The 27,232-nt window shown below is 42.1% G+C and overlaps 2 protein-coding genes across 4 annotated transcripts in view; one reads left to right on the forward strand and one right to left on the reverse strand.

Moving 5' to 3' along the window:
* The first annotated feature begins 14,254 nt into the window (after positions 1-14,254).
* Positions 14,255-27,232, forward strand: part of LOC146642751 (NACHT, LRR and PYD domains-containing protein 3-like) — a 57,021-nt gene continuing 44,043 nt past the window's right edge. Inside the window, exons 1-2 of the mRNA XM_085397198.1 lie at positions 14,255-14,466; positions 15,609-15,693. The gene's annotated coding sequence lies outside the window, so the exon portion shown is untranslated. The remainder of the gene's footprint in view (positions 14,467-15,608; positions 15,694-27,232) is intronic.
* LOC146642752 (uncharacterized) lies at positions 17,098-25,768 on the reverse strand. Of its 3 annotated transcripts, none has more exons than XM_085397236.1 (2): positions 25,425-25,768; positions 17,098-19,594 (listed from the first exon to the last, which is right to left on the reverse strand). In XM_085397236.1, the coding sequence occupies exon 2, from the start codon at positions 19,217-19,219 to the stop codon at positions 17,537-17,539; it is 1,683 nt and encodes a 560-aa protein (XP_085253362.1). In that variant the 5' UTR covers positions 19,220-19,594; positions 25,425-25,768; the 3' UTR covers positions 17,098-17,536. The 3 variants fall into 3 exon arrangements, with proteins under 3 accessions (XP_085253362.1, XP_085253361.1, XP_085253360.1); XM_085397235.1 differs by having other exon boundaries at positions 17,098-19,604; XM_085397234.1 differs by lacking the exon at positions 25,425-25,768 and adding an exon at positions 21,866-24,475 and having other exon boundaries at positions 17,098-20,510.

Genomic DNA, 27,232 nt, shown 5'->3' on the forward strand with positions numbered 1-27,232 from the left:
CACTGACAGGCCTGACAGATTCAGCGCCTAACAATTTCGACAAATTTAAGTTAACGGGTCCAACCGAAGAAAGTCCAACTTTTTTGTAATCAATCAAACAGTATCTGTTACTTCTGGAACAGTTTCTGACCTAATTTCTAAAGAGCACCTACACAATTTCGACAAATTTAACCATAACGGGTCCAACCGAAGAAAGTCCAACTTTTTTGTAATCAATTAACCAGTATCAGACTCTAACTTTATCTGGCCTAATCCCTAAGGTCCCTAACTCAATTTAACAGTATTCAAAAAAGCACATCACACCGTTCCAAACGGTGAGGAGACTCTAACTCCTAGCTTATTTCAGGATGCCCTGTACCCCACAGATAAGCCAAACTGAACTAACCCTGTTCGCCGACAGGTCAAGACCGCGCGTCCACGGCCAGGAGGGAGCGTAACCTCCGGGCTATGCGCTTCTTAGCGGACTCTAACCGCCGTTCTATAATAATTTATAACAATTTGAAACACCAGTCAACGCCCTAAAACAAGAGTATGACTAAGGCAAGTGCCACCTAGAGGTCAATGGGGACTCGAACCCACAAACTGACCACTCAGGTCCACTCTATAACCAATTTGGACTCTAACCAACAAAATGACCAATTCCCTATCAAACTACTTGAGACTCTAACTCAATTCCTTGGGACTCGAACCCAGCATTTCTTTCAATTCCTTTTTCAACTTCATTAAAGACTCTTAGCCGACTTTAACTGCATAACACACACGGATCCTCATCAAAATCAAAACAGACCCTCTACCAGTAATTTCAGTGAGTAGACTTTAATTTAGTCATATCCAATTTGGCACACTTTGGAAATAATTCAACAGGTAGTGCCTTACCTTTAGATAAGCCGGCTTATGCCCACTCACATAAGACCACTGGCTCGTGCCTGTCCGTTCGACAACCTCGGACCGTCCAAACTTTTAAATTCCACCCCAATACCACAGGACGAGCCCCCAAAATGTTATGGTTCAAAATATTGGGGATGGAGACAAGAGAAAAAACCACAATAACAACACTGGTCCGGTCGGGTTGAGTCAAACGATGATTTTAATGAACACACGCGTGGGAGATGGACACTGATGCAGACAGCCTCAGATCTCAAAATGGTGGAGCATTGCTCAAACTCTTATAGCCTCTGGTGCCTCCACCTTATCATAAAAAGCCTAAACATTCACATGCTTTCTCTCACACAGCGCCTAAGCTACGACCTTGGCTCCCCGTCTATCTGCTCCTGCTGAGATGGGGCAGAAAACTCCAGTATATTCTGTTCTCTTCTAATCAGACAAATAAGACAATTACTTTCTGCGAACAGTATTTCTTATAACTCAGCAGTATAATGCATCATAAAACAACATCATTCATTCACAACAAGTCAGCAGTTTAATGTAATGCAAATCAGTTTAACTAATGCAATAGTTATCAGCTTCTTCTAATTCAGGAGAATAATGCCAACTAAAACTACATAATAATTCACCATCTTTAATTCGGGGTCTAACATGGCATAAAATAATATTATAATCTAATACGTGTTACATCATCAAACCGCTTCATCCAATCACTCAGATACTTACAAAGTTTTGACTGCATTACCTTTAAAATTTGTACGAAGATGAGCATAAAATGAATAAAACTGACATGCTTGCATTTGTTGTGTAGTGCAACAGGTGTATGTGGCTGAGGGATTCCCATGATGCAATGCGTATTTCTCCTTCAGTCACCTTTCTCGCTCACTGTGTGTTAATGCAGCTCTCTGCATTGAATCATACCTGTTATTAACCTCTGTCTCTCTTCCACAGCGTGTCTTTATCCTGTCTTCCTTCTCTCATCCCAACCAGTCGCAGCAGATGGCCCCGCCCCTCCCTGAGTCTGGTTCTGCTGGAGGTTTCTTCCTGTTAAAAGGGGGATTTTCCTTCCCACTGTCTCCAGACTGCTCACTCATAGGGAGTCATATGATTGTTGGGCTTTTTCTCTGTATGTATTATTGTAGGGTCTGCCTTACAATATAAAGCGCCTTGAGGTGACTTTATATTGTTGTGATTTGTCGCTGAGAAAATAAAATTGAATTGAAAATTGAATTGTGAAGGCCACACCAGAAGCCACACAATTGGGAAGTCAGTAACGTCAGACACCAGCATCTTTATTTTAATTTTAATGCACATTTCCACAAACATAAATAACGACACATGTCCCATAAACAATTTCTGGTTAATGTTTTACTGGTGCTGGAGGTCTGTTGGACTGCTGAGGGTAACTGGAGAGAAAATGATGTGTTGTTTTCACTGGATGTTAAGGCGTCTGGGAAGGGATCTCAGACCATTTACATCCTGGGCCATCTGACCTCAGGAAATCACATGATAAGGTGGGGCCAGGTTTCACAATGAGCTCACCCGAAACCCTGGCTGATTAGGACCCACATCCGCTTTCACACCTTGGCTCATGTGATTAGGTAGAGGATCATCAGGGGGTCCTTTGTCCCTCTTTGGGGGGAAACTCCCACTGGTTTTAAGTCTGGGACTCCCCACCATTGACCCTTAGAACTGAAGAAGCTTCTCGGATGACAGGTGAAACGTCTTCAAGCAACTCAAGAAGTCCAGACGCTTTTCCTTCCAAGCTCCTTAGACTACGATGACCTGGATGACTGAGAACCTTCACAGACTTAAGTATTAAATTAATAGTTGGTTTTCATTCTTTGTTTTTAGATTTTTTTTTTTCTATTCGTATCCCCTCGTGTATTTAACTGGCCAGTTCAGTCCAATTTACTTTGGGAAATATTTAATCTGAGGTAGGGTTGCACCGATACCGGTATCTGGTATCGGCCTCGATACCACATTTTCTAAAGTACTCGTGAAAAGTTCCCCGATACCGAGGACCGATACCACGGTCTGAGACCTGTCTATGTTTGAGCGGCATGTAAGGGGTTAATCACAGGCGCCGAGTGCCCGCCCCCAGGCCCCGGCTGCATCTCAGAGCTGGGAGAAGGCGAGGCGAGACAAGTCAGCCGTGTGGAACTATTTCAAAGTGAACGAAGACACGAAAACAAAGGCGGACTGCAAATTGTGCTCATCGAAATTGTCCAGAGGAGGCTCAAAAGGTAGCGCATTTAACACAAGTAATTTAATCAAGCACCTAAAATCCCAACACGACAACGAGTACAAAGAGTTTGCCCACGCTTATTTACCCACGCTTATTAGCACAGAGGAGCATAGCTGATGCTAAAGCAGTGGGACGGAAAATAGTTGGGCATTTTAAACATTTTAAACGCCTTAGCCTACTCCCGCCTCGAGGACATTCAGGGACAGCTCAACCAGCCAATAAAGAGACTGCAGCAGGACATACAGACACGCTGGAAGAGCACATATTACATGACATCAGTCCTATTTTTCCACATATTAATACATTTATGAATTTTGTGCAGGTATAAAGATCGCTTCTTCTCCAACACTGCTCCAGAGGCCAAGCTGCACCTGAAGCAGGAGCTTCTAGAGGTGAGGCAGAGGGGAGTCGGGCAGAAGCTGCAGAACCTCCTGCTAAACTGTTCCTCAAGGCCCAGGCTGCCGCTGGCAGCAGGTGCTGCCATTGAGCTCGACACATACCTCGGAGAGGCCCCAAGCCCTCGTGAAGACAGTCCTCTGAAGTACTGGGGTGTCAACAAAATCAGGTTCCCCACTTTGGCTAAAATAGCCTGTAAATAGCTCTCAGCCCCATGTAGCAGTGTGGACAGTGAAAGGCTTTTTAGCTCAGTGTCACACATTATAGATGAAAACAGAAACAGTCTGACTGCTGATGATGCAGAAAAGCTACTTTTCTTAAAAAACCCTGCCACTCACTGTTTCTCTCCATTTAGTGAGTCATCTTAGACTTGATGTTAATACCTACCTCAGTTGCACTGACTGCCACAGTTCTATGTCGGTGGATGTTGTTAGTTTATTCACATATTGTGCACTAAATGGCAAAGATGTTTATTAATGCCCCTTGTGTTGTCCAAAGCGGCAGAGTTTAAAATAAACTGAAAAATACTTGAGTTGCACTGTCACTGTTTAAATTTTTTTATAATTATTTATTCTGTAATATGTTGCATACAACATGCTTTTATTTTAAATAAATGTTCTTAATTCCAAACCAGTCCCTTGTTTTGTTTTGTTTTGGTTAAATTATAGGACTAAAGCTGTTACCTGTAAATTTAAATCACGTTTTTATTAAGTACTCGGTATCGGCGAGTACTGAAATGCAAGTACTCGTACTCGTTTCCAAAAAAGTGGTATCGGTGCATCCCTAATCTGAGGTAAACATTTTGCTTTTCATTTGACCCCTGACCTGTCTGCTGTAATGCAGGAGGCAGGTTTATGACCTATACTGCAGCCAGACGCCACAGGAAGCCTTCCTCCATGTGAGAATCATGTTCTTTGATTTCTCCAGTGCCTTCAACACTATTCTTCCCTCGGTTCTGAAGGACAAGCTGGAGAACTCTGGAGTGGACCATCACCTCACTACCTGGATTTTGGACTACCTCACCGACCGACCACAGTATGTGAGGACTCAGGGCTGTGTGTCGGACAGGGTCGTCTGCAGTACGGGGGCCCCACAGGGAACGGTTCTGGCTCCGTTCCTCTTCACCATCTACACTGCAGACTTCTCCCACAACTCCACCCAGTGCTTCCTGCAGAAGTTCTCTGATGACTCTGCAATAGTCGGCCTCATCACTGATGGGGACGACAAGGAGTACAGAGGACTGACTCAAGACTTTGTGGACTGGTGCCAGCTGAACTACCTCCAGATCAACGCCAGTAAAACCAAGGAGCTGGTGGTAGACTTCCGCAGGCACAAGCATTCTCCACTGCAACCACTGAACATCCAAGGTATGGACATTGAGGCTGTGGACAGCTACAGGTACCTTGGTGTTCATCTGAACAATAGACTGGACTGGACTCATAACTCAGACGCCCTCTACAGGAAAGGGCAGAGCAGACTGTACTTGCTGCGGAGACTCAGGTCATTTGGAGTGGAGGGCCCACTCCTGAAGACCTTCTATGACTCTGTGGTGGCTTCTGCTATCTTTTATGGTGTGGTCTGCTGGGGCGGCAGCATCTCTGCTGGGGACAGGAAGAGACTGAACAGGGTGATCCGAAGGGCCAGCTCTGTTCTAGGATGCCCTCTGGACCCAGTGGAGGTGGTGAGTGACAGGAGAACGGCGGCTAAGCTGTCATCCCTGTTGGACAACGTCTCCCACCCCATGCAGCAGACTGTGACAGCACTGAGCAGCTCCTTCAGTGGGAGACTGCGGCACCCACGGTGTGGGACGGAGAGATTTCGCAGGTCTTTCCTCCCCACTGCTGTCAGACTCCACAACAAAGACTTTAACTGAACAAACACACACATCCACACATGTGCAATAACACTAAGTGCAATAATCTTTTCTGGCATCGTTGTATTTTTACTCAGTTGTATATAGCATTCGTATTCTATTTTTATCTTATTGTATATTTTTATTCTATTTTATTCTACTGTATATAGTATATTATTTTATTCTATTCTGTACAGCTGTGTACTGTATTTATTCTTATTGTATTCTAATTTTTGCGTCATAACTTTTGCACTGTCCACTTCCTGCTGTGACAAAACAAATTTCCCACGTGTGGGACTAATAAAGGTTATCTTATCTTATCTTATCTTATCTTATGTTTTCTTTACAGTAATTGATTCAGCCAGTTTAAGTCTCCTTTGTTTTTGTGCATTAGATCACTGTGTGGGTTGTGTTGAGTGGTTATGTATTTGTAAGTAGCCATTATGACTTGACTAGTGGTGTTTATCTCTTTTAAGGGTCTAGTATCATCAGTTAATTAGTTTTTACTGTTTGGAGAATTATAACCATCATAATCAACCGAATCATCTCAACATGTATTTGCTCAAAAATGTATTTATTACTACAAACATGTATTTAATTATCAACAAAAGGAAAATCAACAGTTTCTAGAACTCCAACAGGGGCAGGACTTGGAGGTACTGGGATTTCAGGAGGCAGCAGAATGGTACACTGGTCAGTGTCATTATTATTGACCTGTGATGGTGGATAGCCTTGGAGGGAGCTGAGAGGTAACTCAGACCTCTTGTCTTCAGGACACGTAAAGCAAACATACTCCTTCTCAGCAGCTGGAGACTTAGAGACATCCCAACTCATCAGCCTCATGCGTTTGGGCATCAAATGTTCCTCTTCATCATTAACAGAAAAAGCAGTAGAATACCTGCGCTTTCTGCAGAGACCTACCTCTGCAGTGGGTGGAGGTCTCGGAGGCAGAGGAACATCTCTAGGACACATGAAAAACGTCACGTCATCATCCAGGGATGAACGATCGTTTTTCAAATCTGGATTAATGATCTTGTCTGTGTCCTTTGCATGAAAGCTGGCATCAGCAGGTGGAGGATTTGAAGAAACTGGTACATCAGAACTCATCAGCCTCATGCGTTTGGGCATCAAATGTTCCTCTTCATCATTAACAGAAAAAGCAGTAGAATATCTGCGCTTTCTGCAGAGACCTACCTCTGCAGTGGGTGGAGGCACTGGGATTTCAGGAGGCAGCAGAATGGTACACTGGTCAGTGTCATTATTATTGACCTGTGATGGTGGATGGCCTTGGAGGGAGCTGAGAGGTAACTCAGACCTCTTGTCTTCAGGACACATAAAGCAAACATACTCCTTCTCAGCAGCTGGAGGCTTAGAGACATCCCAACTCATCAGCCTCATGCGTTTGGGCATCAAATGTTCCTCTTCATCATTAACAGAAAAAGCAGTAGAATATCTGCGCTTTCTGCAGAGACCTAACTCTGCAGTGGGTGGAGGTCTCGGAGGCAGAGGAACATCGCTAGGACACATGAAAAACGTCACGTCATCATCCAGGGATGAATGATCGTTTTTCAAATCTGGATGCATGATCTTGTCTGTGTCCTTCGACTGAAAGCTGGCATCAGCAGGTGTTGGACTTAGGAGCTCACATGCAGGTGCGCTGATAGGTCGGAACATGAAAGCGGGAACTTCATTGTCCAGAGCACAACGGTCTGCACTGGATGAGCGTGGGAGCTTCTCCTTTGCCTGTGGAGGAGGCAGACTTTGACTTTGTGTTGCAGAGGAACATTTAAGTCATCTGACGTTTTGCTCTGTTACATATTATTATTGTTGTTGTTGGATTTTTCTTTAAAAATTCACACGATTTAATGTTTAGAAACAGACACAGTGAAGGGTAACTTACCACAGCTCGAGCCATTTTAGGCGTCTGTCAAGGCAAAGACGCAGGATTTGGTTTCTCTGTGTAAGATTACAGGACAGTTGTCAGTTTCATTTCAAGTCAGTTGGATAAATTCATATCAAACTTCTCAAACTGTATCATTAAAGCATTGTTTAGGTGGACAAATATGAAAGATATGAAGATAAAAACAGTAACAGCTGGCAATCAAGGGAAAACAACCTTACGAAAAAGGTCTTAATCATTATTGTTTAAAAGTAAATCTTTCAGTCCTTACTTCAGTGATTGTTTGAAGTCTCTGTGCTTGTTGTCAGTCGCAGATTTGTGTAAAATATTTGCAGTTTGTGCATAAAGTTTGCAGGAGCTCCAAAGTTTGTCTGTTCAATACCAAAGTAATGAGGAGACTGAGTGCAGGTTTGGAATCCTCAGTGACAGAAGAATGCAGCAATGTTTGAATTTGAATTTGTTATTGTTTTATTAACAACAACTACCAGGATCATACCATAGCAACACAGTGATGCCCAATCAAATGTCAGGTACAAGGGATAACCCACATACACATCCAACAGCACAGTAAAGCAATGGGCACCAATGCCACCAGTCAGGCCTTAAAAATACCTGAGTTATATAACAGCACACTGACAGTGTCTCATCCAAAAATATAAAATGTATAAATACAGTTAATATCATTTTTATTTAAATTTTATTTAATTCTCTTCATATAGTGCCAAACAGATGTCTCAAGTCGTCACTGTTACAACATAGATAAACATGAACATGAAATCCATTATTTAATTCTCTTCCATTCACTCCAGTTCAATTCAATAGCTATATAGATGGATAGACAGATACTGTATTATATACTATATTGATTCCAAATGGAGAATTAATGTGTTATATCACCAGGATAATGAATTCAAGTAGTACAATCTCCAATAAACAGACAACACAGTTCAAGTTCAAAGTGCAATATGTGCAGGATCCAGGCTTTATATTGTAAGATGCAAAATGTTTATATATACATAATATTGTTGAAAAACTAAAGAAAGTTAAAAATCAAAATAAGTTTATTGTCACGGTGGCTGATGTGATTGCAATATGAACCCGGAAGCAGACAAGGGAGAGATGGAACTGAATCTTAACAAAAAAACAAACCATTTATTAGGTTGAAAAACACGAACACAAAACAAGGCCCAGCAAACAGGGGCGGAAACTAAAACTAAAACCTATCCTGGGAATAACTCGGTATGACTATGACAACTATGACAAGAAAAACATGAACATGAATCCGAGGAGGTGCATGCGAGAAACTCTGATGAAAAAACATGAACATGAACATGGACCTAAACAGAATCAGGAGATAACCTGAAACCCGGAATAACGTGAACGGAGGAAAACGCACCAACACTGCCCAGAGGAAGACAGCGGACTTAAATACACAGAAGAGAAAGGAGGGAAGTGGAAACACAGCTGACACAAATGAACCTGACACCACAGGGGAAGCAACATGAAACACACTGAACATGGAAACACAACCCTTTCATAATAAAAGACGAAACAAGGAGAGACGTGGACGTGTGATGGGCTGAGTTGCCAAATGGCTGGTAGGCTTTTAGCTAGGCTTTAGCTTCAGCCAAGTGGAAGCTAAATTGGCTAGTCATTCATATGTAAATTAGGTTGTTACCTGAGAATTCTGGAGGGGAGTGGGGGTGTGTGAATGATTGCTGATTTCTAACTGCCAACTGCCTCTTTGTTTGTCTGGGGGGGAGCTGCTAAAAGCGGTGAACTTCCTTTTGTGTTCGTCTTGATGCATTCTCAATCATCCAGGAAAATAAATCTCCAAAAGTCACCAACTTGGAGTGGTTAGTTTCCTGAGCCACAAGGAAACTTGTGTTTCAGTTTGCCATCTTAGGGAGAAGGAGGATCATCACAGTTTTGGTGGTTGTATAAATTAATAATTTGTTTTAATTAAAAAACTTTCCCTCTGTCATTTCCTGAGTGTTTCAAAATAAAAGTCCTCTCTTTCATGTTTTGAATGTGAGGCTCTTCCTGTGATGCCTTCAAATCTGTTTCAGTTTGCAGATGTTTACATTTCAGACCCAAAGTGACTCAAACATTTACTTAAAAGAGGTTTTTGTTCGTCTGGGTTTTCCTGCTCAGCAGCTCTAAACAGGCAAAAGCAGAAACACACAAACAGAAAGAAACAGGAAAATATGTGTTTCTGTGAACAATGCAGCAGCAAAATGAAAGACCAGGATTTATTTTTAATGATTGACCAGTGTTGGGTAAGTTACTTTAAATTAGTAACTTAGTTACATTACTAGTTACTTCTATCAAAAGTAACTCAGTTACTTCAAGTTACTCGTTACTTTCAAAGTAACTAGTTACTAGGGAAAGTAACTTTGGTTTTACTCAGAATTCTCTTGTTAATGTGTTGCTTCCATAACTTTGCCAGTCTTCTAGCTTGCTTACCTGCCACAAGTGCACTGTGCCACCTACCAATAGAAAGGAAAAGATAATGTGCATATTTCCACGAGAGAAATCCCACGCCTGGACCGTCGTTGACCGCCACCATGATTCTAGCCTACGTCACAGCATCATGTGCGCCTTTTACATCCAACACAAGAACTGCAGTCGTGGTGCTGTCGATTGTACTCAGAACTCGGAAATTCTGCCTTCTGAATAGGAAGATGTAGGTAACACCAGACTGCAGATGAGCTGCATACAGAGCTGGACTGGGACAGAAAATCAGCCCGGGCATTGTGACTAGAGACCGGCCCACCATTATAGCAAAAATCCTAAAGCCTTTGAATGAAAACAAACGCTGTTGTGACAGTGATGCTCACTGTCTTGATGGTGTATATGCATCAATCTATCAATCGTTTGTTGTAAGATTCAGATAATTATTTTTTAAAAGCGAGACATTTTAAACGAGAATAAGAAAGAAAAGTATTTCTTTGTGCCCCCCTCTCCCTGTTAATGCCCTACCTGGCCCCCTGGCAAAACTTTGCTAGACCCGCCCCTGCACAGTTACCAGCTGTCAGCTACCTAAAAAAGGATCCTGGTGTTATTTGTCTCTCAGAAACAGTTCATAACTTCCCTTCAACTCATTCATGTCACCTAAAAGGTAAACCTGTTTCTCCATCACAGCTCTGATGATTCAGTAAGGACATCTCCTGGTTTCATCTTCATGTTTCCCTCTCACCACATAACCAAACCGACATCATGACCAGCAGCTTTTTTGCAGCTGTGGCTCCAGCAAACATCAGCTGATACTAGAAATTAATATGAAATAAATTCTAACAACAGCTGATCAAGCTTAAACGTGCTGCTGTTGTTTAACGTGAACTCCGCTGGTTTCCTCTTTCTGATGCAAAGTGGGCGATAAACAAACAAGAGAGACGATCAGCTGATCATTGATCAGTTTTCATGATTGAAGTAGAAACAGGAGAGGGAGGGGGGAGAATGAAAGAAGAAGAGGCAGCTGTGCAGCAAAGACACAGAATAACTCCAGCTTTGTGCCTTTTTCATTGTAGCTGAATTACGGGACTAACTGTTCCTTTTCACCTCAATAAGAAATGCGTAATATTTTCTCTGAATACCAGATGAGACGGTTGGCAATTCTAATAACTTATGAACGAAATAAAGTTCAACATCATTAACTTCATAGCACCCACCCAGCTGTATAGAAACTCTGTCATGCTAGCTAGTATGCAGTACGGAAAAAGTCAGAATAACAAAAATAAACTCCACCTAAACTTGGTTTATATCTGACCCAGAGAGACTGCAGGTCATAACTTCTTACCTGAAGTTCAGTTCACACTTGGACCGGCGGCCGCCTCGGGTCTCTTTTCCTTCTGCGTCCCCTTTCCTTCATCCACCTGCTGGCCTCCACCACTTGCTAATGTTACTGAATCTGTGGAAGCTCCGCGATAGCCACCACACGAAGTAACGAGTAACGAGCCTATCTAAATCCCAGTAACGACTAACGCGTTCCTGATTTTAGCATAATAACTAGTTACCGTGCTCGTTACCACAATAATAACGTAGTTACTGTAACACGTTACTTAATAACGCGTTAGTCCCAACACTGTGATTGACAAAAACATTAAATGATCATGTTTATTTTCACATAAATGTTCCATCGGTCCTTCTTTTAGAATACGTTTAGAAATGAAAAATACTAATAACACACCAGGAAAAAGCCAACAGCACGAGTCCTGAAAGGCTTAAAGAGGAAATAAACGCACAAAGAATGAAACAAAAAGGCACAAAACCTCAAAACAAGAGTGAATTAAATCTGACCGACACACAAAGATGCTAAAAGCCCCAAACATGAACCTCTGAGGTCATTAATACCTGTGTGTGTGCATGTTTACATGTCTTTGTGGGGACCAAAATGCCCGTCCCCACAAGTTTGAAGACATTTGTGAGACTCAGAATGTGGTTTTAGTGTCAGGGACAGTCAGGTCAGGGTTAGGCATTCAGTCTTAATGGTTAGAGTAAAAGGCTGAGGAGAGCATGATGTCAAATAGATGTCCCCACAAGGATATGAAAACACAACCGTGTGTGTGTGTTACTGTGAATTTGTGAAACAAGTGAAGATTTCAGAATCAGTGAGAAATGTTTCACTTCCTGTTGGTGAAGAAGAGCAGACTCCTCTTCAGCCACAGAAATGAAGAAGCTTTTATTTTGTCAGCCTGACAAACACGAGCTGAGCCACGAGCAGAGGCGACCCTGCAGAGGTGAAGGTCACAGTCAGAATCAGCGCCAGAGAACCGCACAAGGACGGCCTCATTGGTCACGGCTGAGTTCATTATGTGATGGTAACAAGCTGATTATTACAGAACAGGAAACACACGTCTGCTCATCAAACACCAGCTGCTGCTGCTTTTATCAGTCTGCCAACAAAACCTCACAAGAAAGAAGTTTTTGTGAGTTTGCAGCGTTCCTCTAAACTGAAAACTAAAACAGACTGAAAATGGGAACATGCACCCACACTCGAGAGTCAGGCAGCTTAAATGTGTTTGTCTTCATCTGTAGTTACGTTTCATTGGCTGGAAATGTGCTAACTGGAATCATTCACGAGTCCAGATGAACAAAAACAAGTGTTTACTGCTCCACGCTGCATGAATCTGAATCAAAATCACTCAGACGCGCCCACGTAGGCATTCCACTAAAACCATGTGACCACCTTCACCTTTAAACCTGTTGTGAATATAATTTTAGACTCTTCACTTTATTTTGAAAGAACAGATTTGCAGGAAGTGCGGCTGCTGCAGAAACTCTTCACTTTTCACTGGCTTTAATCTTGAAGGTTTCTCCAGATGTGGAACATTCATGCTAAACATTCAACATCTGACGACCGTCTCCGTGTAAAACACTGACAAACTCAAACTTTATACGGTAACTGACAGATTTATTCCTCCATTTTCAGGCATTTCACAATGAACTTGGATTAGTTTGATGATTTTATTCACGTTGGTGAATAAAACCAGCCAAGAGGCTGGTTTTATTACTAACACTGATGCTTTTACACTTTAGGACCCTCGAGACCTCTGCTGCTCAGCCGTCCTGATCGCTGCCTCCACTTTAACCAGAGGCTGTAACCTCTGATCATTTCACCTGCACCGGCAGTAAAACTCTTCTCCAGAACCAAACGTGCCATAAACCCATCACAGCTTCATCATCAGCTCAGTCTCAGCAACATGCAGACGACCGAGCAGCAGAAACTCTGCAGGGAACGTCTGAAGTCTGTTCTTCAGTTTTCCCAGCTCACTGTTTATTGAACATGAGACAGAAAAATAACTTCACCTTTAATGTGAAACTTTTATCGCCTGTGACATGTTTGCAGGAAGTTTACATGCTGTGATTTAGTGTCACAGCCATAAATATCACACAAGGTAAAAACTACAAGTCCCAGCATCCTCTGTGTTTAGGGAGGAGCAGTGAAAGTGAAAGTGTTGATTCTCCGTTCAGAGCAGCAGGAGGAGGAAGGTGGAGCTGAGGCAGGTGAGTGTTAACATGAATATGTTTCTTCTTATGACATAAAATAATTCCACGCTGTTCGTGTCTGTGGGTGAAACGTGAGGCCGGTCGGCTCCTCTGAGCGCTGGTTTCCTGTAAGTAGAGAGGAAGTGAGTTTAGCTGAGAGAGCAGGAGGAGAGTGAGAGCTGTGCTGAGGCAGGTGAGTGTTAACACCGCTCTGACATTACTGTGTCTCTGTGGCGGGAACAACAGGCTCCGTCAGTGGAGGCAAAAATAATCAGACTTTGGTTTTTCAAAGGAAACTACTTTATGTTGGGAGAAGCCGCGCGCATTGGATAACGACTTGTCAACCTCAAGTTATTAGCCAATGAGCGCGCAGGTTCACAGTAAGACCCGCCCTTATCACGACATTTTTAAAAACTAAACGTCCTACCGAGGACCCGGCCTTCGCGGTCTACGTGGGCTGGGTCCTCAGAAGGTCGGGTATGCCGGAAGTAAACGGCTGGGGAAATTGGACGGTCTAGCCTTCTGATTAGCGTCACCGCTGTCTCGGTGGAGTTTAATAAACTCGGCTGTCTGCTCCTTGCTATCTGCAATATAACAGGACACTGGAGTAAATTCTCGACCGTCTCATACTTCTGTTTAATCAGTTTTCTGTTTGATGTTTATTCAGCTGTGTAAAAACCAAGGAGGAACCCACCCGGGGGATTAATAAAGTTTTATTTTATCTAACCTAATCTAATAACTTTAATCTCAGCCAAACCGATTTACTCACGAACAAACAAAACACTGAAAAAAGCCAAACAATAACATTTTTAGGTTGTCTATACAGGCACGTGCAGAGGGGGGGGGGCTAGAGGGGCTTGAGCACCCGCCCCTTTCCTGATGGGTGCCCAAAGTGCCCTTTTGTTGAGGCAACTTTTAAAAATTTTTATTTATTTATTTTTATGTGTGTGTGCGTGCGGAGTCCTGTCTGTGCCCCTCAACAATAATATTTAACTATTAATCACAGTTTTGCTAAATAAAGGGATCTGGCTTGCATCTGTCACATGATCACATTTAACCAATGATCGCCCTTGACGGCAGAACGCGCTGGTTACGAGCCGGGAACGAGCTCACAAAGAGCACGCGCATTTGTTGCGGTCCGGAGCTGTAGGAGAAACACAAGTTAACTCAGAGACACAGACTGATGCGACAAACCCAGTAAGTAGCTGTACAGCGTACACTGTAGTGTATAGCACACAGGAGTATTGGCTTATTACGTACACGTTGGTAAGTTGTCTTGTGGCAATTTGACAAACTGAAACAAACGAGCGTGCTGTGTGTGCAACAGCGTGACAAACATTACCTGTCCTTTTATTAACTGCACATGTAGTGCTGGTCACAGCTGCTAGCTCACTGGGTAAGGCTGTCATAGGTCTGTAGCTCTGTCACCGTTTTAGGGAACATATTTAGTTTTAAAGTAAGTTACAGAGCATTTCCTGCCTTTCTGGGGGGATTATATTTCACTAAAAACCGATTTAATATACATGTCCACATAATTATGCATTATTATAATATTTTAAAAAACACACGCTGTATTTTAAAGAACATACTTTAAGAAGCAGATTATATTAGATTTATATTTTAAATAAGACAAAATTTGGATTTTACAGCAGTAAAATTATTGTATCTCTACAGTTTAAACATGTAATAAGCTTTGCCCCTGCACAGAGTGGATAGTGAAACAAATGGAATCATCATAAATACATTATTTCATATTTATTACTTCCCCCTCCTCATTGCTTTATTATTGTAGCTCTAGTAATAAATAATAATGTAAGGATTCTGGATCAGCACCATGATGCCCATAGTATATACAGTATTCTGAAGAAGGTCTAAAATGTCACTGTGTGTGCATGTGTGTGTTTTATGTATATGGATTCTTTTAAATTATTACTCATGATATAACATTGTCCAGACATGGCTGGTAAGGACATGAGGAGGAAACAGTAGGAGCTGTGTGAGGCTACTAAAGGCAGTGCTATAACATTTTTCTCTCATCATTTTATTATAGATTAAGTGCTGGAGTTGTTAGGTGTGGATAATTAGATTATAGTTTATTGCAATAGCAAGTTGTGCCTTGTTCTCAGATGGACAGCAAGTGGAGAGTGATGTATGAAATGATGGGATGGAAGGAAGAAGAGAAGCAAAGAGTGATTCACAGGCAGAGCCTAATTTATTTCTCACAGTTTTTGTTGCCTTATGGTTCCAAGCGCTGTCACCAATCTTTGCATTTTGTTATTATCTCATGACACTTGTTTAATCAGCTACCATCTCTCCTGTGGACTTTTTAATGTCTACAGTCTCAGATCAACACAGCCCTGCCCTCCAGCACTATCAGCAGCAGGAGCAGCAGAAACACCTCAACAGCAACATTGTACCCATCAGGTAAAACATCGGCTACGTTTGCTTTGCCTTGTCGCCACCTCACAACAGTGATATAGTATGATGCAATCCCATATTAGATTGTTGATGAATGTGTGTTGTTGTTATTCAGCCTGGTTCAATGTGCCCCTTTTTAACTTTGAGCACCTGCCCCTTTAAACGTCTCTGCACGGCCCTGGACTTATATATCACGTTTAACCTGAGTAGCGAAAGTCCGCGGTGATCTGAAAATGATGTGCCGGGAGTTGTGCCGTTCTCGGTGGCTTCAGTGACCCTCGAGCTCCTGGCTGGCTATAGTGCTGGTGGGTAGCAGACGTCTCCGAAAACGTCGAAGCACTTTTGCAAATATGCGGTATCTTGATAAACCGAGCAGATATTTGATGTTTACACAGCTACTTTCTCGCCTGAAAATATGTTAAAAGTTTATTTTGTGACACAGAAAGATTAGTATGAGTAATTTTAAAACTTAGTAGCGCCCGCCAAATTGAGGAACTGGATTTGGTGGTCATGAAAATGGCATTAAACAAGTCCCCAGGGACAGATGGACTCACTACTAATTTTTATCAATTCTTCTGGAAGGACCTAAGAACTTTATTGTTTGATGCATTAAAGGAATCGATAGAGAAAAAAAGAACTGATGCCGAGCATGAAACAAGCGCTGATAACCCTGATCCCTAAATCGGGTAAGGATAAAAGAATTTTAGACAATTTAAGACCCATCACCTTAAACACTGACTATAAGATCCTGTCTGGAGCTGTAGCTGAGAGGCTAAAGAAAGGCATCTCAAACATTATCAGTGAAACACAATCAGGTTTTTTGAAAGGAAGACTAATTCATAACAATATTGGGCTGGTTCTGGACCTCCTTGAGTGCAGTGAAATAATCCAAGATGTCACGGTCCTGAGTCTGTGGACTCAGTGTTTTTCTGTTTGTATTAGTTATCTTTGATTTCATGATGTGTTTTGATTCTCTTGGGTTTGATTTTTGTCGCTAGTATTCCTAACTCCCTAGGTCCTTGGCATTTCTTGTGTTCTCCTTCTTAGGTCGTGGTTCTGTGTTACTTCTGTTAGTATACAGTCATCTCTGTCAGTGTGTCTCTTGTTCTGTCACTGTATCCCCTAGTTTAGTCCACGTCTGTTCAGTTTCCTGTTTTACTTTGAAAGTCTGTGTACTATGTCAATGTGTTGAGTTTTGCCGCCCCTTGTCTTGTCATGTCTGATGAGTCCCAGCTGTGTTCTCCTCCTGTTTCACATTCCCTAATCACCTCAGTATGTATTTGTCAAGGGTTGACAATTTGTTCAAACACAGTAAGAGAGAAATGAGACACTGGCAGACCGACTCAGAGTTTCAAAGACGTGCGCACGGGTGAGAGTCTCTGAGCAGACTAACACACCGAGCACCGTTTACTCGCTTTATTTATAAGGCAAAATGGGTTACATAATACTTCCTCTTTCAACTGAAGAGGGGAGAGCTCAGGCATTGTCTTAGCTATCTAACTTCTGCACACAAACTGAAAAACAACGACACAGCAGTATTCATGCTTATCTGACATCGCAGACACTGAAGTAAAGAATGCATGTATATGTCCTGTCTTTGTCAAACATCTCACACACTTAAGCAAGGAATACATTGTGTTCTTTTCAACAGTAAGCTTTACCGTGTGAAAATATATAAACACTTGATTATAAGGCATACTTGTTTCTACTTGATTATACTTTAATGATTTAACTAAAATAAAAATTCTCTTAACATTCCCTCCTGATGTTAATATATTTCACATGTTTTACTCAATGCATAGTCACTTGTTAGTCACATTTTCAACTTGCACGTCATTCAGTGAAATAATTAAACAACAAGCTTGTCAAGATTGTCATAGAGATTTTCTTCTCTCTCTCCCACACTCAGCATACCATACTGACGATAGGGATCCTCCATAACTGACTGAGCCAAGACATGGTTTCCTAACATACGCTTGAACATGTTTGTCATTATGCTTCTCAGACATGGGATAATACAAGCAATGAAAAGGCAAAATAGTAACATCACACTGAAAAGGGCCAACAGGCCTTTAATCAGTAGAGATTTCCAAGAGCCGCTCAGCAGCCAGTCCCACCAACCTTGAGTATCGGTAACGTAGTCCTGCTGCTGAGCGTCTCTCAGTTGTTTCAAAACATTCAAAGCATTTGTCATGTTTAATGAATGGATGTTATCAGGTATGTAGGTACAACATGTAGTGTTAAACAATACGCAGAGACCACCTTTCTCTGCGAGAATGATGTCTAAAGCCACTCGGTGCTGCATGACAGTGATGCGAATTGCATCAATTTCTTCATTCTGTCCTTGATTAATGCGGGTTGAAGCATTTAAAAATAATCCAAAACGATAGTCCAGGGTTTCTATCCGTAGTGCGTGTTTCCCTACTCCTATCCATGGAAACAAAGCGTGTATTACCTTCTGGCTCTTGGTCCAGAGTTTGAAGTCATCTGGTACATCAGAACCAAGATATGGATCATGGGGCTTGAGGCCTGTGCTACGTTTAGCTCTGGTGTTGCTGTTCACTGACATCTTAAAGGTGTGGTCAGATACCAGAACAGGGGCACAGAGTCCGGTGCTGTTTGGTGGCAGCATGAAATAGACTTTCAGGCCACACGCCCAAGCTGCGCCCTGTACCCAGTATGTACCTGTCGATGAGCCGATGCCATCCCAATCTGGTGCCGCCAGGATCATGGAGCAGTTTCGGTTTTGTCCTAATTTCTTCAGACCCTGGGGCGTACCTGTTTGTCCGGTTGCTCCTGTGAAGTTAAAGCACACTGGGTGTTGTATGTCAGGTGGCAAAACAACTGAGAATGATTTCAGTTTTCTATGGCTGACGTTTATATGCACCCAGTAGGCTTCATTGCAGGTGTAGTTTATATTTGGGTACTGGTGGGTGCAGTTTGTTATGTTGTAGATTAAAGACTTTACACTCTGTGGGACTATATATTGTGTAGTGTTGTGGCATGTGTTGCTGTTTTGGTCCTTTATGGATCCACCTATCACCATCACAGGTTTTCCTGGTGTTGAGCAGGTCCCGGTAATGGCTTTGTCATATATGCAGAGTGCTTCAGCCTTGGTTGGGGGTTTTCCATACACTGTGGCATGGAGTGCTGTCGTGGGCATATGTGAGCAGACATAGCAGTTTGCGGCATTGTCTTCTCTGTGCACTCTGTCATGGACATACCGGTACCATGCATTGTTCAGCCACGGGTGGTTGTGTTCTTTGTCTATCTCCTTCAGGTGCGAGTTGTCGTGGGTCCACCTCTTAGGTCGGAGAATAATTGGTACTGTCTTGTGGGTTCCACTGGGCATCAACCAAAAGAGTGTCGTCATCAGGAGGATAGCCATTAGACAGAATATGTAGCACATGAGTAGTTTTCGTTTGATGTCACAAGCGCCCAAGCACAACAGCTTTGGGGCTGGAACTGGTGCTAGCATTGATTCTGAAGCTGGTTCTTCTTCTGGATTTATCAGGTTGTTTTCCTCAGTCATCTTGTTGAGATTTTATTCAGGCGTCCCTGGTGTTATTATTGGTTCTGCTCTTCGGTGGGATAGGTCAGTCTGATCTTCAGGGCGACCAGGCACACCCGAGCTCCCACGTGAGTAGCACTGCCGAGGAAGCACAGGGCGGGAAACCCGTTCAGCCCTGTCCTCCAGCAGGGGTTCACGTAAGAGTCAGGGGAACCGGCGTCTTATTGTGGTGCAAACACTTTCTTCACGTGGGATTGATGAATCCACGAAACTCGTTCGGCTATCTTACACGCTGTGGGTGTGGTAAGTAGCACCTGGAAGGGACCTTCCCACTTTGGAGCACTCCAGTTTTTCCGCTGGAGGACTTTAATCAGAATCCAATCACCGGGGTTCAACCTGCAAGAAACTGAAGAAAAGTCACTCGGCAGTTGATTGCTTAATCTCACTTCTTTATTCTCAAATAGTTTTGTCATCCATTCTGCCATTGTTGTTTCTGCAATAGATTTATTAATTGGCTCACTCATTATGGGGAGTGGAAAATGTCTGCCATGTACGATTTCAAATGGCGTTAGACCACCTGTTCCTTGAGTTATTCTCATCCATAATTTAACCAAGCTTAGACATTCAGGCCAAGGTTTTTTAGTCTCTTCCATACATTTCCTCAACCTTTGTTTAATTGTGCCGTTAGTTCTCTCGACTAATCCTGCACTTTGTGGATGATAAGAACAGTGATGTTTTATGCTGAAGCCTAAAGCTTCAGAAACTTTACTTATTACTTCATTTACAAAATGTGTGCCATTGTCTGATCTTATCAGAGATGGAATACCGTACGTTGGAATAAAATGATTACATAGACATTTTGCTACTGATATTGCATCTGCTTTTTTCACTGGGTATATTTCTGGCCACTTGGAAAATACATCAATTATCACAAGTGCATATTTGGAGGATTGTGATTCATTTAATTCTATGAAATCCATGTGGACAGTGTGAAATGGATGCGGTGGTATAGGGAAATGCCCTCGCTTTGGACGTAGATTTCCCTGTGCGTTGTGTCTTTGGCAAATCATACATGTTCTGATAAACTCTTGTGCTGAACTTTCAAAATTTTTTGTATAGAATTGTTTATTAAGAATATTAATCATCCCTCCTGATGACACATGAGTTTTCCCATGTGTCACTAAAGCAGCAGTTCTATGCAAAGATTTTGGAAGCACTGGTTTGCCATTACACATCATAAGGTTGTCTTTTAATTCTGCTCCATCTTTCACCCAAGATTTTTGTTCACTCAGCGATGCTGTTTTCTGTGCATCTGCTAGTATTTCTAAAGGTATTAGATCTATGGTTTCTGTTGTTAAAACATCAATTTGTTTTTCTGCAGCTGCTTTTGCTGCTTTGTCAGCAAAGTTATTTCCTCTCGTAATTTCTGTGTCATCCTTTTGATGAGCTGCACATTTGCATAGTGCTAATTCTTTTGGCAACGTTATTACTTCTAATAGCTTTTTTAGAAGGTTTGCATGTTGAACTGTGTTGCCTGAGGAAGTTGTCATTCCTCTGTTATGCCATATTTTAGCGAAATGATGAACTGCTGAATAGACATATTGACTGTCTGTGTAAACATTAACACTTTGACCCTTATATAAAGTACATGCTCTGATGACTGCGGTTAGTTCTGCGCTTTGAGCAGAGTTTGAGGAGCTGAGAGCTTTTGCTTCTATCACTTTATCAACAGTTGTGACCGCATAACCCACACAATTTCTACCGTGAATGTCTTTTGACGCTGAGCCGTCCACAAAAACATTACTGAAACTGCTCTGGGGGGAGCTGTATATATCAGTGCGAGGTTTTGTATCTTCCTCTAATTTTTGAATGCAACAGTGTTGTTCTCCGTCCAGAGAAGTCGGCAAAAGTGTACTTGGGTTTAGCTGGCCACACTTCTCTATTTTTATGTGTGATTGTGTAAGTAGAATCCCCACATAAGAAAGTTGTCTTGCATGCGTGAGGAAAGAGAGGTTCGCTTGGAGCAAAATAGAGGTCACTGCATGTGGGACTTTGATGATCAATTTATGTCCTAGAACAATGTCTGCACATTTTTTAACTGCCTCTGCTGCTGCTGCGCATGCCTGAACACAGGTAGGTAATCCAGCAGCTACAGAGTCAAGTTTGCATGAGTAGAAAGCTAATGGACGTTGTTTTTCTCCAAAAGCTTGAGTTAAGACTGCTTTCATATACCCTCCTGCACCATCAACATGGAGAACGAAAGGTTTTCCATAGTCTGGTAATGCTAAGACGGTACATGTCTGCAGTGCTATTTTCAAATCAACGAAAGCTTTTTCTGCTTCTGGAATCCATTGTACTTTGTCTTTTAATGCTAGATCTTTACCATAAATGAGGTTCTGTAGTGGTTGAGCTAGTAATGCGTACTCTGGAATCCAGCTTCTACAGAAATTGCACAGTCCTAAAAAACTCATCATTTGTTGTTTAGTTACTGGTTTTGGGGCATTTTGGACTGCTATCTTTCTGCTCTCTAACAGCTGCCTGCCTTGTCCTGTCAATTTGTGGCCAAGGTATGTTACTTCCTGGCTCCACAATTGCAGTTTATGCTGTGACACTTTATGGCCTTGCTCTGCGAGATGTTGCAAAACTGTTAATGTGTTTTCTTTGCACTCATCTTTTGTATGGCCTGTGATCAATATATCATCTACATACAACAAGAACTGCCCTGGGGCAGGGAGCGTACAAGATGACATTGATTTTCTCAAAGCCTCTGCATACAGAGTTGGGCTATTCTGGAATCCCTGAGGCAACCTTGTATAAGTATACTTTTGATTGTCAAAGGTGAATCCGAATAACTTCTGTGAGTCAGGGTGCAGAGGTACGGAGAAGAAGGCATTGGACAAGTCTATTACAGAGAACCACCGTTCTTTTGGTGTTACTTGATTTAGAATTGTGTGTGGATTTGCAACCACTGGAGGTATTTGCTCTGTTACCTCATTTATTGCTCTTAGATCATGAACTAAGCGATATTTTCCTGTATTAGCCTTTTTTACTGGAAAAATTGGTGTATTACACGTGGCTTCATTAGTTTTCACGAGAATACCTGCTTTTTGCATCTCTGCTATGACTGGTCTGATACCTTCTTTTGCCTCTGCACTCAAGGGATATTGTGGTTTTACAGGCCTATATGAGGTTGTAGTTTTCACCACTACTGGATCTGCTCCTTTTATTAGGCCTACATCCGTGGGTCCTTGAGACCATAATGTTTGTGGCAGCTTCTCTAGTTCTGGATGTGCTTCAATTGTTAATACTTGTCATTCATCTTGCTCTGTTGTGGCTAAATGTGTGGCTGGTGTGGCTGTCACCGGCCAACACAGCGTTAGCCTCATGCACCCAGTTCTACGGCCTTTTTGCCAGTCCTCACACTCTATTTTGTCATATCTGTCCATTTCTACATTTCTCAGCACTGTGCCTAACTCAGACCAAGGCGTTTGGTCGTTGCGTGCAACAGATACATGAGGGTTGCATATCTTATTTAAGCGCTGCACTGCATCTGTCTGTAACACTGAGCATACTGCATTACCACTCTGTGTCACATACAGGTGTTGTAGGACTAGTTTTTGCGGTCCTAGTCTGTGCACTTGTTGATCATAAATTTTGTCTGGACCTGGGACATATTTATACCACAAGGTGTTGTGATATTTTGCTGGGTCCTGTCTATGTGAGTGCTCAGGTAAGTACATATTAGCTTTGGCCTCTAATGGTTCAAGTTTTGGTAAATCTAAGGCCCAGTAATAATTTGGCTCACCTAAACCTTCACAAACAAAAATATCTTCAGTTTGGCTCTGACTTTCAGAGAGTAGGAGTCTGGCTTTCATGCCACTTTCTTCAGGAAAAACTCCTATTTTTAATTTTGTTAAAGCATCTCTTCCTAACAAATTTAGTGGACAAGATGGATCATAGATGCACTGATTTTTGCAGGCACGGCCACTATCTCTATGTGACATAAAAAGGGGGTCGGTTAGATGCTGTTTTGTCACATGTCCTGAGGCTGATTTCACGATTAAGGTATCTTTTGAAGAGGTTAAATTTGGGACTTCTACTGTTAGGACAGTTTTACAAGCACCTGTGTCGCAAAGGAATTTTATTGGGACCCCGTTAACGTGCACTATAACGGTGGGCTTTGCTTCTGAGCCTAACAGCAGTTGTTCAATGTTGTAAACTTCCCCTTCACTTGTTTCACTTCCCTTTTCTTGTGCTAGTCATTCATCACGGCGTCTGCGCCTGTCATCTCCACCTTCCTGTTCTTGGCTTACATTTCTACAGTTTCGAGCAAAGTGCCCGATTTTACCACAGTTATAACATCTCATATCTCTTCTATCTCTTCTTTGTCCTGCTTTTTGCTTTCCCCTACTTTGCTTAAAACCTGCCGTGTGTTGCTGTCCTGAGAAGGCTATAAAGCCTGTCTCTGGATCAATCATGAAAACTCCTTCTGTTTTTTCTTTTTGTTTTTGAATTTTGACTGCATGCTCAGCATATTGTAGGGCTTCAGGCAAGGTTCCTGTATTTTGAGTGACCCAGTGTTTGTCTACATGTGCTTTTATCTTAGGCAGTAGACCATTTAGGAAGGCATTTTTTAATTGTTGTTGAAAAGCAGACAGTGGATCGGCATCATAATTTAGCCCTGAGTTTTGTCTGAAAACTGGGCGTAGGCGATCCAAATAGTCTGATGCTGTCTCTCCTTCCTTTTGTTTGCACTCTCCTATCTTTCCATAATCTGGCCTTGGGGCTAAAATAACTTCTATTCTGCCATACAAGTTATTAAGCTCCTGTATTAATTGGGGAGTGTCTGGCCCCAACACGTCACCGTTTAAATCATTTCCTGTAAATTGACCTCTAGCTCTAGGAAGACTTAAACCTAATAAATCTTGAAAAACTTGATGAATCTCATGACCATTTAAACCCCACCCCTGACGGATCAATTCCACTGCATCTCGCCACGGCCGGAAGCCTTCTTTAAGGGGTGGCACATCTTTTAGTACATTCTCTCTGTCTTTATGAGACCAGGGTCGGAATGCATAAATTAAAGGCTCACCGTCTACTGGTATGACTCCTTGGGCGTCTGGGGGACCAGTGGGTTGACCGTACCTGGGGTTAGATAAGGCTACCATTGGAAACTGACCTACAATTTCTGTTTTTTTGGAATGACCATGCTTAGTCATAAGATCAAGTTGTTGTCTGGCCTCCATATAGGGATTTGAAACAAAAGGTTTGTGAGGAGAGCTTACAGGAAGTGCTGACGTAAGGTTAGGTGCAGTTGCTGCAGGCTGTGCAGGCTGAAGAGCATAAGGAGGGGGGTACGGTTTTTCTTCTCCTGCAGTTTTCTGTTTATCTTTAGTTTCCTGCTTTTGGGCACGTTTAGCAATGCGTTTATCGTTTTCTACCATCCACGCCTTGAAAAGGTGCCATTCTGCTAAGCGTTTTGCTTTTTTCTTTTGGCTCTTTTCCTCAAATAATTCTTTTTGTAAAGCAGCCTTTAAAGCAGTTATTGATTCTTGATTGCATTTGCCTTGCCAGGCTGGGCAATAAATTTTATGTGGATTTCTCCACCTATTTGCACTGACTCTTCCTGCATTTGGACAGTTTTTTTCCAACCATCCTTCATCTGCTGTTAATTTTACTTTAGTTTTAGAGTTACCCATTTTGAACTAATTACGTCAGAACTGTGACACCTTCTTTGGCATGAAAAAGTGAGAATGGGTTTTCGATAACAGCCTTCTACTCTCCCACTAATTGAGAGAGCGGTTATCAATTTTACGTGATGAAGCACAACCCTTTTTTCCACCTTTACCAATACGTGAGTGTACACAGGAAAACAGTTTGAGAAGTGGTTCGACCGCGTATTGGGTCGTAAAAACAACTCACTCCTCACAAACAAAGCGCGTTTCTATGATTTTTATTGAGATTTTCCGTAGGCCTATTTATTTGTGTAACACCTTCACCTTCAGCCACTCTTCTTGAGTGACCGGAAACCTGTTCCGTTGCAGCCACTCCCAGAGCGACCGGAACTTTTAATAGCGATTTTTCTAGAATTTCGCTCTTGCCTGTCGTCTTCTTAGTCCCGCATGGACACTGAGATCTGTCGGCGTACCTAGGTTTACACACTACTTAAAGGAAAATCTCAATATCAACGTATTTTAGCGCTTGGTGGAATGCGTGTCATATTCACCTCTACTGTGGCGCTGCGTTTTAAGATCCGGTGCTCATCGGGTCCTGGAGCCGTGAAGGCCGAACGCTGACCGGAGATCGAATTCACGTTCCCGGGTTTTTCGTTTTACTGATCAGATTTCTTCCAGCGCAGGCGTCACGACGTCAGGATCCGATGGAGACCGTCTGTGGAAAACTAGACGTTAAAATAACAGTCAGTTCTCCGGCTACGAAGGACCAATTAAATGTCAAGGGTTGACAATTTGTTCAAACACAGTAAGAGAGAAATGAGACACTGGCAGACCGACTCAGAGTTTCAAAGACGTGCGCACGGGTGAGAGTCTCTGAGCAGACTAACACACCGAGCACCGTTTACTCGCTTTATTTATAAGGCAAAATGGGTTACATAATACTTCCTCTTTCAACTGAAGAGGGGAGAGCTCAGGCATTGTCTTAGCTATCTAACTTCTGCACACAAACTGAAAAACAACGACACAGCAGTATTCATGCTTATCTGACATCGCAGACACTGAAGTAAAGAATGCATGTATATGTCCTGTCTTTGTCAAACATCTCACACACTTAAGCAAGGAATACATTGTGTTCTTTTCAACAGTAAGCTTTACCGTGTGAAAATATATAAACACTTGATTATAAGGCATACTTGTTTCTACTTGATTATACTTTAATGATTTAACTAAAATAAAAATTCTCTTAACAGTATTTAAGCCCTGTGTTTTTCCCTGCCAGTTGTTGCGTCCTCCACGTTTGTTGTGTGTGTATTCGTTGTCGTCTACCTTCAGCATCTCCAGTCTAGTTAGTTTAAGTTGTTGTTTATGTATCGCCAAGGGTGACTCACCAGCAAATAAAGCTGTCGTTTAAGTTAATGTTTTTTCTCTGAGTCCTGCACGTGGGTCCAGCCACTGACAGCCACACAACTCATCGTGACACAAGAGAGAGGATACATGCTGTTCTTAGATTTTTACAAAGCATTTGACTCAGTTGAACATACGTTCATATTAAAAACTCTGCAGTCTTTTGGTTTTGGACAGGAATTTATCAATGTTATAGAGATGCTATATAATGACATTAACAGCTCTGTTTTGCACATATTCAACTCTGTATATTTTATATATTTTATTATTATTTTTTTTACTATTTAATTTGTAAAAATGTGTATACACACACACACACACACACACACACACACGTAGGAAAATATTTAGTATACACATCCAGAAATGCATACACTATTATATATTGTACATATATTTATTAGTTTCAGATTAGCCATTCTTGTATTTTGCTCGTTTGTGTTGTTGTGTTTGCACATCTCTGTTGCTTGTGGGGCTCGCCCACAAGAATTTCACTCGCATGTGCTGTGCCAGTGTGCCTGCACATGTGATGTGACAATAAAAGTGATTTGATTTGATTTGATTTGATTTGCTAGAACATGGTACATGTTCAAGGTTTGAGGTTAATAGAGGGATAAGGCAGGGATGTAGCAGCTCACCACTTCTGTTCATCATGGTTGCTGAGTTATCTATTTTGATTAAAAACAGTCACATTGAGGGGTTAACTGTGATGGGTGAACAGATAATAATCAGTCAGCTCGCAGATGATACCACCCTGTTTTTAAAAAATGAGGACCAGATTCCTTTAGCCTTGCAGGTGATCAACCACTTCTCCAAAGCTTCTGGCCTGCAGCTGAATATTAATGAATAAGAAATTCTAGCTCTGCATGAGTGTCCCCTGCAAGCAATAGATAATATACAGATAAAAAAAGAGGTGAAGTATCTGGGCATTGTAATTTGCAAGGATAAGACATCA

This window comes from Rhamphochromis longiceps, linkage group LG23 (genome assembly GCF_057381845.1).
Source record: "Rhamphochromis longiceps isolate RC_006_pf linkage group LG23, R_longiceps_female_GT1.1, whole genome shotgun sequence".
Taxonomy (NCBI): Eukaryota; Metazoa; Chordata; class Actinopteri; order Cichliformes; family Cichlidae; genus Rhamphochromis; species Rhamphochromis longiceps.